The sequence below is a fragment of the Planococcus citri genome, chromosome 4, assembly GCF_950023065.1.
Source record: "Planococcus citri chromosome 4, ihPlaCitr1.1, whole genome shotgun sequence".
Lineage (NCBI taxonomy): Eukaryota > Metazoa > Arthropoda > Insecta > Hemiptera > Pseudococcidae > Planococcus > Planococcus citri.
Genome location: NC_088680.1, coordinates 5,001,251 through 5,017,140, shown reverse-complemented (window position 1 = coordinate 5,017,140; position 15,890 = coordinate 5,001,251). Strand labels below are relative to the sequence as shown.

The 15,890-nt window shown below is 36.9% G+C and overlaps 2 protein-coding genes across 2 annotated transcripts; one reads left to right on the top strand and one right to left on the bottom strand.

Moving 5' to 3' along the window:
* Positions 1 to 615: 615 nt before the first annotated feature.
* Positions 616 to 15,801, bottom strand: LOC135843136 (repetitive organellar protein-like). Its single transcript, XM_065360896.1, has 20 exons — positions 15,642 to 15,801; positions 7,250 to 7,358; positions 6,905 to 7,088; positions 6,623 to 6,825; positions 6,479 to 6,541; positions 6,184 to 6,405; positions 6,050 to 6,091; positions 5,577 to 5,972; positions 5,411 to 5,494; positions 4,895 to 5,221; positions 4,748 to 4,810; positions 4,600 to 4,665; positions 2,643 to 2,696; positions 2,373 to 2,564; positions 2,147 to 2,272; positions 1,927 to 2,043; positions 1,764 to 1,844; positions 1,616 to 1,666; positions 1,463 to 1,525; positions 616 to 1,111 (listed from the first exon to the last, which is right to left on the bottom strand). The coding sequence occupies exons 1-20, from the start codon at positions 15,674 to 15,676 to the stop codon at positions 986 to 988; spliced, it is 2,604 nt and encodes an 867-aa protein (XP_065216968.1). The 5' UTR covers positions 15,677 to 15,801; the 3' UTR covers positions 616 to 985.
* On the top strand, positions 12,349 to 15,371 carry LOC135843135 (WD repeat-containing protein 36). Its single transcript, XM_065360895.1, has one exon. The coding sequence runs from the start codon at positions 12,502 to 12,504 to the stop codon at positions 15,163 to 15,165; it is 2,664 nt and encodes an 887-aa protein (XP_065216967.1). The 5' UTR covers positions 12,349 to 12,501; the 3' UTR covers positions 15,166 to 15,371.
* Positions 15,802 to 15,890: the final 89 nt, after the last annotated feature.

The window sequence follows — 15,890 nt, the reverse complement described above, 5'->3', positions numbered from 1 at the left end:
AACTTCGTTCAGAGGCTGTAAAAGCGATTTTCCTTCATTCCAAATCGAAAAACTTTAGAGCAAAATTGTAAAACCTAACCCAAAACCGTCGACAGTTGCTAATCAAATTCTTCTTCAGCCTAATAAAGTAGAAGATACCACCAGCGACTTTCTTTCATTTCAATCTCAGTGTCTTGGAAATCTTCAAGATCAAGACACGACACAAAACTTGAGACAGTCGAATAAAAGCTGCGAAATCAAAATCATCCCATCATAAGTTGACATAATTGTGAAAATCTCCAAGCCCCAAGTCCCATCTTGGAGAGAGGAGATTCCCATAATCATGTCAGTAAAATTCATCAAAAATTTCTACAGTAATGTCAGTAACTGCTTTTTTACCAACATTCTCATGAGTCAGTCAAGTGGTAAAAAAAAATTACCAACATTACTCTAGAAATCTCATCATGCCACCTGAACAAAATTTCACTATCTTACCAACTTTCTCGAGCCTACCGCCGAATCACTAACGCTGCAAATTTGCAGCGATAATTTCGAATTTCTCAATCTCTTCACTTTCTTCTAGCCTTATCACACTGCAACAACACAAAGCAAAACATATTCAAAAACATACCCTACTAATTGAATAAAATTTTAATAAAATACCTCTCATTACGAGTAAAATTTTAATAATAAAGTATAAACGTAAATAATAATAATCTACATATTCAAGCTACAGGAAATTCTGCTTCGGACACTACTGCTACGATAATGTATTTTTTTTAAAAAACTTACAAAAAAGTATATTCTTCACCCCATAAAATAACAATATATAATATAGGATAAGGACAGATGGAAAAAAAACTCGATTAAACATGAAAAAATTAAACTAACATAGAAAAAAAACATCGTTACCAATACATCGTTAAGTGAAAAGCAACAATAAGTTGGCCAAAAAAAATCAAATCGGTAGGAAAAATCTAACTATATAAAACCATTTACTCTTTAATTAGTTGGCGGACGATTCGCGAGACGTGGTTTGCGAGCGTTTCAATAATTTATCGTATTTCACGTACAATTTCGCGTACTGTTTAGCACCATCTTTGAGTCTGCTTTCGAGATCCGTTTTAGTTTTCTACAAAACATATGAGTAAATTAGTATCACAAGGTACGAGGCAGATATAAGATCATAACACGAGCCACACATATAAGCAGGAACGGTAACCATGCAGGAACACATCGTTGATCTTCGTGTTTTGGGAGTGATGATCGAGTAGAATATTCAGTTTGCGGAAAAAATCATTACTACACAATTCATCGGTTACACAAATCATACTTACAATGAATATCATTTTTATAATACTTTAGGATCTCGTTATTAAGGATAATATTGCTCGTATTTGAACTCTGGAAATAATATCTCAGCGGCACCGATTATATTCGGAGCCGCTTCGGCGCATAATTCAGAATATTGAGTAAAACTTACGTCGTGGGTTGTTCGCATTTTTTCTAATTCGGCTGTCATTTCTACTAATTTTGCTGCTAATGCCTAAAAAAAAAACAACACAGAATATTAATTACCTCGACGAAAAACATCGATACGATTTTAAATTCAGATACTGAAACTTCTATTCTTTACCTGTTCCCTTTGCTTGATTCTACGGAATGCGAGCGTAGTCGTTTCCAATTCCTAATTTAACACGAGAATACGATTATTAATATTCGAAGGCACATGGTACATTAAATTTTCATTCAATTACAATTAAATAATCATAAAATTAACGCACAGGTGTTGATACTTGAGGTGCTGATGCTGGCGATGCAGCTGAACAACTGCCACTAGCTTTGCCAAGTTCGGTAGCCAATTTCTAATTGAAAATTTCAAAAAATACATGATTTAGTTTCATAACCTAGTATTTGATTAATCAAAATACAAGCAAATTAACGCACATGGGCAAATCCCTTCAAAGATCCCGCCTCAGATGGTCCAGAGCTGGCATCGTTACTCGTTTGGGCCGAATTTTCCACCTTTTCGCCAGTTTGAGCCGAATTCTCCATCTTCACGGGCTGAATATACGACAAATCGAAAACAATTCGGTTATTTACAAATTCGAAATACGTATTTTCAACCACTCAGGGTGGTGGTAAAAATCAAACTAGTTTAACGTACAGATTTACTCAGAGTGGATTTCTCCAATTCGTCGCATAAACTGTTCAGCATGGTTTGTGTAGTGAGCAAATCTTCTTTCAATTTAGCACTTTCTTGACGTTCGGCCCATCTCTTCGAATACATTTCCTACAAAAGAAGATAATGATACGATCAGTAGAACGATTTTTACGATCCAAGATACGGAAAAATGTATCAAAAATACTCCAAGGGCAGTATTTTTTCCTACCTGTAACGTTTCTCTCAATTCCGATATCCTTTTCAAATTACGTCTTTCTAAGAATCCGACGAAGGTATGATCGCGAGCTTTCAAATCTCGTATTTCTCGTTCGTTATCCGTCAATAGTTTAGAAGCATCTAGCAAATTCCTGTTCAACGTTTCGATTTCTTTATCTTTGTCGGTTAATTTATCTCCCAAGACCTGTATAAAGAAAAATAAACCATTAAAATATTTGGTTCGTTTTAAAATCGTGATAGCCAATCAAAGTCCAATGGTTACTTTGTTCGAATCGGTTAATTTGCTCATATTCTTCATGTACTGGTCTCGCATATTCTGTCAAAAACAATGAAAAATGAAAAAAAAAATCAAAAATCAGCTCTCTTCAATACATTTAGTCCGGCATATGACAATAGGAGTAATTGCTCCCCCTCCCCCCCGCCGATCCACCGGGACAACTTTTTTCTTAAAGGGGACATCCTAAAGAACATTTTAGAGCAAACTTGCCCAAAAAAAGTTGGCCTTACTCACAAAATGGCCGCCATTTTGATTGACAGGTCAGCCGAAATCGCAGATTTTGCGTTTCAACATAGAACTTGCACGAACTTTTTCAAACTTTACAAAGGTAGATCGAAAGATCATGCAAAAATTTATCACCTGTCAAAATTTCAAGTGCTAAAGTGCGTTTTTCGATTTTTGGTGAATTTTTGAAAATCAAATTTAGGTCAAAAATGAAGGGAAAATTCAAAATTTTACCAAATTGACTAAGAAAGCTGAAATTTGGGATATACCCGATTTTCGACATGCCAAATCGACTGAAAACGGTTTCAACCCGTTTTGAGCAGTTCTGGAGCCTCCAGCAGATTTTTGAAAATTGAAATTCCCACAAAATTCCATTAAATTGGAGTTGTAAAGCTAAAATTTATTCTAAAAACTAATTTCAATACGTTACGAAGTACTGCAGGTGAATTTCAAGTAGTTTTGGAGCCTCCAGCGACTTTTTTGAAACTTTAAATTTTTACAAAATTTCATCAAATAGAGATGGAAAGCTGAAATTTACTCTGCACTCCAATTTTAACACCCTCTGAAGACGACTTCGGGTGGGTTCAAATCATTTTGGAGCCTCCAGCGACTTTTTTGAAAATTACTGGAGCCTCCAGTAGATTTTTGAAACTTAATTTACTTCGCAGACTACAAGGTGGTTTCAAATGGTTTTGAAGCTTCCAACTACTTTTAGGAAATTTCAATTTTCCAAAAAAAAGTCATAGGACCTTTCAAAAAGTCGCTGGAGGCTACCAAAACGACTTGAAATCCACTAGCAGTCCACTTCGTAGCGTATTGAAATTAGTTTGCCGAATGAATTTTAACTCTCCACCTCAGTTTGATGAAATTTTGGGGAAATTTCGTTTCATAAATCTACTGGAGGCTTTAATATTTTTCAAAACAGTCGCTGGAGGCTCTAAAATGACTTGAACCCACCTGAAGTCGTTTTCAGAGGGTGTTAAAATAGGAATGTAGAGTAAATTTCAGCTTTCCACCTCCATTTGATGAAATTTTGTGAAAATTTAAAGTTTTAAAAATCTGCTGGAGGCTTTTGGAATTTTCAAAAAGTCGCTGGAGGCTTCAAAACGACTTGAAATTCACCTGCAGTATTTCGTAGCGTATTTAAATTAGTTTTTAGAATAAATTTTAGCTTTACAACTCCAATTTGATGGAATTTTGTGGGAATTTCAATTTTCAAAAATCTGCTGGAGGCTCCAGAATGGCTCAAAACGGGTTGAAACCGTTTTCAATCTATTTGGCATGTCGAAAATAGGGTATATCCCAAATTTCAGCTTTCTTGGTCAATTTGGTAAAATTTTGAATTTTTCCCTCATTTTTGACCTAAATTTGATTTTCAAAAATTCACCAAAAATCGAAAAACGCACTTTAGCACTTGAAATTTTGACAGGGGATAAATTTTCGCATGATCTTTCGATCTACCTTTGTAAAGTTTGAAAAATTTCGTGCAAGTCTTATGTTGAAACGCAAAATCTGCGATTTCAGCTGACCTGTCAATCAAAACGGCGGCCATTTTGTAAGTAAGGCCAACTTTTTTTTCGGCAAGTTTGCTTCAAAATGTTCCTTAGGATGCCCCCTTTAAGAAAAAAGTTGTCCCGGAAGATCGGCGGGGGGGGGGGGGGGTACAATTACTCCTATTGTCATATGCCAGATTAATTTTCAGTAAAATAAAACTCACATTGGTAACAGTGATCATTTTCTCGACTTCGGATTGCCTCTGATTGATCAGCTGTTCGTTCAAGTCCTGCAACAAGATGGTAAAAATGGATTAAAAACATTTGGTAAATAATTCATCGCGATGCTTCGATTAAACTTCGGCTAATTACCTTGATTGTGGCTTGTAGCGTTTTCACTTCCGTATCAAGTTTCTCTTTTTCAACTACGGACGACTGCGTTAACAAGTAAAAAAAATTCAAAAATTAGTCGAGTAATTAAACCAGAGTGAAGGAAAAAACCACCATCTCTAATCTTACAGCGAATTTAGCTTCCAATTCGACGACGTAATCATCAGCTGCAGCAGGTACGGGTGCTTGGTCAGCTATTTGCTTTTCCCATTGATCGGCGAATAAGATATTCCCATCGGATGTGACCACAAACGCAGCGTCGACTTTTTTCAACAAGTCTTCGGGTATTTCGTCGCTAAGTTTCGCGATTTCTTTCTTTAATAGTTCGCGAACTTGGTCGAGTTCTTCGGTATTGAATGCGGCACTGATCGAGGGCAGAGAGGTTTCGATTTTCTGGCGAATTTCATCTTCGAGGGCGGTCGAGTTCATGATTTCGATTAAGATATCTTTCAAGTTCTGAAACGGTTAAAACATGGTGTAATTTATCAAACAATCGATCAAGATTACATTAAGTGGACGTAAAATTCGATCAAAGTGGGGAAATTGTTTGGAAAATTTCACGTCGAGTTGTTAAAACTTCGAATATTCGACTAGGCCTGAGAATTTATCGAGGTATCTGGGCGAAAAATCATGATAATTACACACCTTGACGATATTTTTAGCCTCGGTATGCTGCTGATGTTCTTTTTCGTATTGTTCCTTCAATTCGGCGTTTTCGTTTTCCATAATCTAATTCAAAAAAAAAGAAACAATCGCACGTAAATAATTTCCCAAAAAAACCACGCAGATCAAAAATTAACTCGACGATTACTTTAAACAACAAGATTTTCTCATTAGTGTACGAGTTCGCAGCGGCGACAGCAGCGGTGGCAGACCGTTCGTATGACTCATTGGCAATCGCAGCAGCACGATCGGCAGCAAGTTCGGCAGCAGTTTCATGATCACGTTCGTGTTTGATCAAAACAACCTCGTCTTCTTCGTCGAGATCACCATCGTCAGTCACCTCGAATATGATTTTTTTCTCCGATGATTTTACAACATCAGGCTCGATGAGACTTTTTCGGAACAATTCGCACAGCTCGGAGAATTCCGCTTCGGCGAATACTTCTCCGTGACCGTTAATGGCGTTGCTCAGAGTTCGGCGACACGTATCTCGATCGTTGATCGACATAGCTCGGATTATTTCGAATACCATAGCTTTCAATTTCTGCAACAACAACGACGAAAATTTAACAACTTGCTCGATTTCGGTTCAGTAGATAAATACGACGAATATATACGTACTTGATTTTCCTGTTTAATGGCTTCGTTTTCAGCTTCCATAATCTGTAGAAGAATAAACGAGAAATACGTGTAAATTATACATCGTTAGAAATACAATATTTTTGTATTTCGATTGTAAAAATCAACACGATTACCGTGAATAAAAGAATTTTATCTCGTGCTGGCACGTTTTCGGTGATTTTATCCGAATCTGAGGTGTTATCGCGAGGTTCGCCGGCGCCTATTTCTTCGGAAGAGCTCTTATTGGGTGTTTCTTTTTCGGGCGTGAGTGCTGAGAAATGATCGGATGTTCTGAGTAACTCGGATGCGACTTCGGTTTCTTTCGGAGCTTTTTGATCGCCATCGATGGGAGATGCCTTCGGGAAAAAAATAACAATTACTCGACGCCATTTTGAAAAAATAGTCTGATGGAGAATCTACGATACTAACCGATTCAGGTGCGGAATTCGAAGCAAGTTTATCAGCGTTGGCTTGTTTTTCCATCAAGGAGTTCTGAAAAATACATCGGTACATTAGGGAATGGATTTTGAAAAACAGGTACATCGGTTAGCACTTCGTTTAACGTTAAATTACCCAATAATTATCCGTCAACACGGCGAATCTGCTTCTGAACGTCCAAAACTCTTTATTCTGTTCTTTCTGAAATTCAACCAATTCGTCTTCGTGTACGTCGCGGAACGAAAACGGTATACTGACTCCCATCACGATTTTCTCGCCGGTGCAGTAGCATAATTGGTAGAATTTATCTTCGGCTCCGATCTTAGGTAAATCTTTCACTGAAAACAAAGAATACAACACGTCGTAAGACTCGACTGTAGATTAATCGAGGATCGAGTTACATGATGCAACATTTACCATCGAATCTGACGTAACTGCCATTGATGTTGGCGGCACATAAAGCCTGATCAACGGATTTCCATGCTATTGGTAATACAACAACGGTATCCTCATCTGATTTAAGGTAGTCATGATCGAACGTTACTTTCGCAACGATATCCGCATCCATAGGATATACATCGAATACCTCGTGGAAAGTCACCTTTGGAAACAGAAAAGAAAATTCCGGCGTAAATATAGTACGTAAATTGGTTACAGTAATATGTACTCAGAAAGCAAAAAAAGCGATAATGAAATCACGACGAGATGTGTACTCAAGATAAATATAGAGTGTGACACGTAACAAAATCAAACAATGCTAACCTTTGGCTTGTACAGAGAAAAGACGTCGTCTTTTGACTCTTCAATGTCCACTTCATTGTTCACGATTTCAAAACTATCGTCGGAGCATACAGATGATGGGGCAGACATCCTGGTCAAATTAGAAAATCGATTATAGAATGAATTAATGGTACAATCAATACGTTAAAATCACAACATAACAGGTTAATAAATGAAATAATTATTTCTAGTTTTTAAGCACGATTAATCGAGAACAAATTCACTGTATAAAAGTAGTCAATGAACGTAGTAAATCATGTGATTCATCATCGTTGTGTTTGTGTTTTTATTTTGCAACGCAATTTCAATGTTCTCAGCGGTAAGAATTTGGAACTACTTTTTCAGAAACTTTTCCCGGAAGTAAAAAAATTTCGAATTTGTCCTAAAAAGTTGAAAGTTCCAATAAAATATCGAAACGTAATGATTAATACATCGAATTAATAATTTTTAATTACTTTACAATCGACGCCTTTTGATTTTTTAATAAAAAAAAAAAATTAAAAATGGTGAATCATTACTTTTAGATTTCTACGATGAAACAACCTGGTAAAAATATTTCGAGTATTGCTACTTTCACAATAACTGTAACACGAACATTTTTCGAAATAACGAATCGTTCAGTTCATGCTCATCGGGTCATTTCGTTCACCGTTCAAATTGAACGGAGTGATTTAAAGAAAGAACGATTTTGCCCATACTCGGTATTATCAATACTTGGAAAGTTGCGAATATTCCCAAAGCGATTTTTTTTATTGAACGCGGGATGCGTAACAAATCACAATCTGAGATGGCCTGTATGATTCTTTTTTCTGGTGCATCAGTTCACTTGACAGTTGATTCTTTCATTTTTTGATTTTTTTTTTTTTTAAAAATCGAATTCAAAATTATTGGGTTTATTACGCTAAGTTTACGCAAACTTTTTTCCAACTTCCCAAGCCTTGATTTATAAATCCAAATTAACGTTTCCTAATTCTTACAAGTTCCACTTGGTGACTTTGGATTCCTTTCCTATACTAAATTAAATTGTACCGAGTCTTAACGAGTCTTACACCATTTTAATCGTACCTACTTAATTAAAAACACATACATCCTCTATTTCAGAATCGCAGGATATGCGCATGGCAGTAGAACAACATACACTTACAATACTCGCACATTAGCTTTCCAAAGCTGCAGATGAAAAGCTTAAGAACCGCGATACATATTATAGCAATGCGACTGCGAGGAAGTTCCGCCAAAAAAGAAAATATTTTTTTTGAGAGTTTGAAAATTTCCTTAATTTAATTTGGTCTCAAACTCTTATTAGTCTTATTTAAGATTTTTTAAATCAAGTGTGTGAAGTGTGGACACGGAGTCTAAAAATGGTTTAATTTAGAATAGTAATTTCACATTTGAGACGAGGTAATCGTCATTTGAAAAGAGAATGGCCTAAAACCCCCTAAACCAAATTTTCAGCCTACCAATTTCATTTCTCGATTTTTTTTTGGCGAACGTTTGAAAATTCAAAGTTGACTGTTTTTGGTGATTTATGCTTTTTTTAAAAAAGGTACGTACTTGATCAGTAAAAATGATCAAAATGTGTAAGTCCTAAAACTGATATCAATTCCCCAAATCCAAATTTCACGATTTCCAGCCATTCTGGAGCCTCCAGCGCGTTTTTTATTCAATTTCTACAGAATTTTGAATTTGCTCCAGAGGGCGTGAAAATGAAGTGGGGCAGCTAAAAAATCGAATTGTGTGTTACCACATTTGAGCTGATTTTGGGAGGGACATCTCAAGAGTGGTTTTTGGATCAGTTTATTTCATATGTAATAAAAATATCCAAAAATCAAAAGTTTCCCAATGCGAGGAAATTTTTGAAATTTGCGCGAATCACTGTATTTTGTCCAGAACTAACACACCGAGGGCGAATTTCTCCATTTCCATGCCATTCTGGATTTTTTGAATGCATATTTTTATTACGAAATAAGGTGGTTAAAAAACACCATTCTTAAGGTATCCCTTCCAAAATCGGCTCATATATGCATTAACTCGTTAAATAGGTCAAGTACATTTAACACACAACTTCATTTTTAGCTACCCAAATTCATATTCACGCCTTCTGGAGCAAATTTAAAATTCTGGAGGAATTAAAAATCACGCTGTGGGCTTCAGAATGTCTGGAAATGGGGAAATTGTCCTGTGGAGGGGGGGGGGGGGGTTATTGGTTGATTTTGTAAAATCTTGAATGTTCAAAAAATGTTTGAAGCGAAAAAAGTCAATAGTAAAAAATTTCAAGTGCTAAAGTGCGTTATTCGATTTTTCGTGAATTTTTGAAAATCCAATTTTGGCCAAAAATGAGGGAAAAAATCAAAATTTTACCAAATTGACCAAGAAAGCTGAAATTTGGGATACACCCTATTTTCGACATGCCAAATCAATTGGAAACGGTTTCAATCCGTTTTGAGCAGTTCTGGAGCCTCCAGCAGATTTTAAAACTCGAAATTCTCACAAAATTCCATCAAATTGGACTTGTAAAGCTGAAATTTATTCTAAAAACTCAATTCAACGCGCTACGAAGTACTGCAGGTGAATTTCAAGTCGTTCTGGAGCCTCCAGCGCCTTTTTGAAATTTCCTGAAGCCTCCAGCAGATTTTTGTAACTTTAAATTTTTACAAAATTTCATCAATAATAAATGGAGATGGAAAGCTGAAATTTACTCTACACTTCAATTTTAACACCCTCTGAAGACGACTTCGAGTGGGTTCAAGTCTTTTTAGAGCCTCCAGCGACTTTTTTGAAAAGTACTGGAGCCTCCAGTAGATTTTTGAAACTTTAAATTTCTCTAAAATTTCATGAAACTGAGATGGAGATTCGAAATTCATTCTGCAAACTAATTTCAATACGCTACGAAGTCGACTGCTGCTTGATTTAAGTCGTTTTGGAGCCTCCAGCGACTTTTTGAAAGGTTGTAGGTATGGCGTTTTTTTGGAAAATTGAAATTTAATAAAACTAGCTGGAAGCTTCAAAAACATTTGAAACCACCATGTAGTCTGCGAAGTAAATTTCAGCTTGCTAACTCTATTTGATAAATCAATGTTGCGGGAATTTCAAGTTTCAAAAATCTGCTGGAGGCTCCAGTAATTTTCAAAAAAGTCCGCTGGAGGCTCTAAAATGACTTGAACCCACCTGAAGTTGTTTTCAGATGGTGTTATAATTGGAGTGTAGATTAAATTTCAGCTCTCCATCTCCATTTGATGAAATTTTGTGAAAACTCAAAGTTTTAAAAATCTACTGGAGGCTCCAAAAATTTTCAAAAAAAGTCGCTGGAGGCTCTAAAATGACTTGTACCCTCCTGAAGTTGTCTTCAGAGGGTGTAAAAATTGGAGTGTAGATTAAATTTCGGCTTTCCATCTCCGTTTGAAGAAATTTTGGGAAATTTTCAGTTTCAAAACTTTACTGGAGGGTTCAAGAATTTTCAAAAAGTCGCTGGAGACTCCAAAATAACTGGAAATCTACCTGTAGTTGACTTCATAGCGTATTGAAATTAGTTTACCGAATAAATTTCGGCTTTCCAACAACACTTGATGAAATTTCGTGAAAATTTACAGTTTTAAAAACTTACTGAAGGCTCCAGAATGACTTGAAATCCACCTGCTATCGACTTCATTCAATTTATTAAAATGAGTTCACAAAATGTATTTTATTTTGGCTTTCCAAATGCTTTTGATAAAATTTTGTGGAAATCTCAGGTTTTAAAAATCTACTGGAGGCTCCAGTAATTTTCAAAAAGTTGCTGGAGGCTTCAAAAGACATTATTTGTAGAGTAAATTTCGGCTTTCCAACTCAATTTGATGAAATTTTGTGGGAAATTCAATTTTCAAAAGTTTGGTAAAGACTCCAGTAATTTTTAAAAAGTCGCTGGAGGCTCTAGAATGACATGAACCCTCTCGAAGTCGTCTTCAAAGGGTGTTAAAATTGCTGGAGGCTCCAGGAAATTTCAAAAAGTCGCTGGAGGCTCCAGTAAATTTTTAAAAAAGTCGTTGGAGGCTCTAGAATGACTTGAACCCACCCGAAGTTGTCTTCAGAGGGTGTAAAAATTGAAGTGTAGAGTAAATTTCAGCTTCCCATCTCCATTGGATGAAATTTTGTAAAAATTTAAAGTTACAAAAATCTGCTGGAGGCTTCAGGAAATTTCAAAAAGTCGCTGGAGGCTCCAGAACGACTTGAAATTCACCTGCAGTACTTCGTAGCGCGTTGAATTGAGTTTTTAGAATAAATTTCAGCTTTACAAGTCCAATTTGATGGAATTTTGTGAGAATTTCGAGTTTTAAAAATCTGCTGGAGGCTCCTGCAGAACTGCTCAAAACGGATTGAAACCGTTTCCAATTGATTTGGCATGTCGAAAATAGAGTGTATCCCAAATTTCAGCTTTCTTGGTCAATTTGGTAAAATTTTGATTTTTTCCCTCATTTTTGGCCAAAATTTGATTTTCAAAAATTCACCAAAAATCGAAAAACGCACTTTAGCACTTGAAATTTTGACAGGTCATAAATTTTTGCATGATCTTTCGATCTACCTTTGTAAGGTTTGAAAAATTTCGTGCAAGTTCTATGTTCAAGCGCAAAATCTGCGATTTTGGCTGACCTGTCATTTGTCAATCAAAATGGCCGCCATTTTGTAAGTAAGGCCAACTTTTTTTTGGCAAGTTTGCTTTAAAATGTTCCTTAAGATGTCCCCTTTAAGAAAAAAGTTGTCCCGGAGGATCGGCGTGGGGGGTGCAATTACTCCTATTGTCATATGCCGGACTATACTCGCCGCAAAATTTCGATTTCGAGCAATTTCAAATCTCTCAGTAAAAAATAAATTACCGGCAATAAAATTTTGATTTCAAACAGTTGACTTGACTTAAAACACTCCCCGTGTATGTTGAGATGTTTGATGATAATGAATTTTTGAAAATGAAAAAAATCAAAAATTCAAAAATTCAAAATTGATTCAAAAAAATAATTCAATATCAAAATGATATCAATATTCAAAATTAAAGAACGACATGAACGAAATAAACAGCTGTTACGCATCCCGCGTGCAAAAAGAAAAATCGCATTCCCAAAACCAACACGCACCGATAAAAATTTTTTCCAAACATGTGTTTACATTTTCCGAGTTTTTTTCACTAAAATAACGCGATTCGAAGCTTAATTTTCATTAAATAATGACCCGGTATAATTAAAACGTTCGAAATAAAGGTTAAAATGGACAACACGAGTAAAATCTTCGCCAGTAATCGAATCCTAGGCTACGTAAGTAACGGTGTCCCTTTGGTAACTCGATACATAAAACGTAGAAAAGAGAATTTAGTGGTAACCTGTGTGGGTAAATCGTTCTACACCTGGGGATGTAATCGATTCAGCTTGCTATCGGTTAGCAAACAACACACCGACGATATAATATGCCTGGCAGCCGATACGTTTCTAATATTTACATCGAGCGGTACTCAAGTGGAAGCTTGGCGAAGAGGTGTCGAACTAATCCAAACGTATCGAAGTTCTTCCAATACAGCGATCCATCTTCTGCTTCCGTTCGGTCCTCATTTGATCGGAGTCGACGAATCGAACACTCTGACGGTATGGGATATTAAAACTACCGATATTTACGTCGAATTAAACCTGCCTTCGGAGACGTTTCGAGTTACAGCCATTTGTCATCCGAATTGCTACATAAACAAGATCTTACTCGGTAGCGAGAACGGATCGTTGCAGTTATGGAATATCAACACGAGTAAATTGATATACACGTTCGTCGGCTGGGACTCGGCTGTTACGGTGGTGAAACAAGCGCCAGCTTTGGACGTCGTCGGTATCGGATTGAGAAATGGTCGAATTATCATCCATAATATCAAACAAGACGAAACGCTGATGACATTCATGCAGGATTGGGGTTGTGTGACGAGCCTATCGTTTCGAGCTGACGGTACACCGACCATGGTTTCGGCAAGTAGCACTGGGCATATCGTTATTTGGCATTTAGAAGAACGAAGAGTCGTTAGCCAAATGCAAGCTCACGATGCTTCGGTCACAGGTTTAGAATTCTTGCCAGCTGAACCTTTACTGGTGAGTTCTTCGATCGATAACTCGTTGAAATTATGGATTTTCGATTTAACCGACGGAGGTGCTAGACTACTACGTATACGAGAAGGTCATCATGCTCCACCGAACTACATAAAGTATTACGATAGCAGTCACGTGCTCAGTGCAGGAGCCGACGGTTACCTCAGAGCATTCAATACAGTCGTCGAAATAGCCAATAAGAACTTGGGTCGTGCCTTATACCGTAAAAGTAAAAAGAACTCGAAACGAAAACAACTAATGGACGAGGAAATGGAAGAAGAATTATTTTACTCGAATTCTCTCCCACCTGTAGTTCGATTCGCCAGCGAAAAAACTCGAGAAAAAGAATACGATAATATCGCCGCCATTCACAACGGTACGCCGATCATTTCGACGTGGTCTTTCGATAAATGCAAACTGGGTCGTTACTTGTTCAACAAGAAGTACAAAATACACGCTAAATTCCGTCAACGAATGCAATCCACTGACACGGTGTTCAAGAAAGTCACCGCTACGAGTATCTGTCTCACGCATTGCGGTAATTTCATCCTGATCGGGTACAGCACCGGAGACGTAGACAAATACAACATTCAATCCGGTATACTCAGAGGATCGTACGGATCTCCTCGAGCTCACGAAGCAGCAGTCACCGGAGTAGCTGTGAATAACCTCAATCAACTCCTCATCACCGGTAGCAGAGACACGAAGGTGAAATTCTGGCCTTTTCGACGACCCGAGAAACCATTCCTGTATCAAATCAACTTAACCGATAGCGTGACGTTTTTCACCGGTCATGGCGAAAGCTCTATTCTGGCAGTAGCTTTGGATAACTTCGAAGTGAATATTATAGATACCGATACGCATTCTGTGATACGAGTACTCGCCCAAGGTCATAGTAGCGCTTTGACAGATATCACCCTTAGCCCGGATGCTCGATGGCTGGTCACAGCTTCGATGGATTGCACCATCAAGACGTGGGATATCCCATCGGGTAAATGTTTAGATACCTTCGAAGTAGATAAACCTTGTACTTCGATTACATTCTGTCCTACTGGAGGCTTCCTAGCTACAACTCACGTCGACTGTTTGGGAGTCAGGCTGTGGACGAATCGTAGTATGTTCTCCTACGTACCTTTGGCTAACTACGAAACCCTACGAATACGTACAGACGACGATGAAATCGATATTCTGACCAAAGATTTGATAACGTTATCGACTAACGACGATTCGTGTCCTGTATCAGCCCGTTGGCAGAATATTTTCAATATCGATGTAATAAGGGAACGAAATAAAGCTAAAGAACCACCCAAAGTACCTCAAAAAGCACCGTTCATCCTACCAGTGATACCATCGGTCAACGTAGAATTCGATTTATCAGCCATCAACGACGAAGACCACAAATCCGATCAAGATCTACAATCGAAGTTACGTAATTTTACGACGTTCGCGAAATTACTCTCGAAATCGGCGGAAGATTATGGAGAAGCGATCGATAAGATTAAAACGATGAGTCCGTCGTTGGTTAATTTCGAAATCATGTCGTTAGCTCCGGATAACGGTGGATCGATCGAATTAATGGTTCGGTTTTTAGATATGATTAAAGTAATGATGTTATCGAAAAAGTATTTCGAGTTATCGGCTTCGTATTTGGGATTATTTTTGAAAATACATACGTCCGTCGTGATAGATAATTTAGAATTAGTTACGGTTATCAAACAAGTAAACGATGTACATCAACGAGTATGGTCTAATTTAGAAAATAGATTATTGTACAGTATCAGTGTGAGTAAATTTTTGAGAACTGTGTGATACGAATTTTGGTTTTGTATTTTCGAATAAGGAAATAGAAAGGAATACAGAAGAGTTTGATTTTGTAATCTAAATAATTACGATGACGTTTTGTACAAAGTGTACTAAATTAAGATGTAATAAATTATCGAAATACTTCGAGTATCAATTCTGAAACTTTTTTTTTGTATTATCGAACAAAATATACTTTATTTTGTGTTCGTTGATTGATATTGTTGAATGTTTTCGTCACCATAGGCAATCTTGAGCAAAGGTCATGAAAATTGCATCAACCGAGAGATTTTGAAACTGGTCATTTTGTCGATGAAAAAACTTACGACTAATTCATCGAGTGAAAGTTTAAGGAAATAGATTACAAATGATTATCAAACGATTAGCCTAATTACGTTGACATTCCTACGAGGAATTACTCTAGTTCGAATGCAAGTTTGGGTATTGAATTAGAAATTATACGATTCTAGCGTATTGAAACTCACCTCGGTGGAGACGAACTACTCAATCCGTACTTCATGATTAACGCATTTAATTAAACCAATTTACACTACAAAATTAACAATTTTTACGACGCAAATTATTCGAAAATGGATGAATTATTTACGTTTCACAGTATTTGTACACAAAACACTATCACTGAAAAAAGAAAATGGGTCGCGGTGGCGTAAATACGATCGAAGGTAATTACAACGTAATTACCGCCATTTTCTAGAAAACTTTTGATAACGATC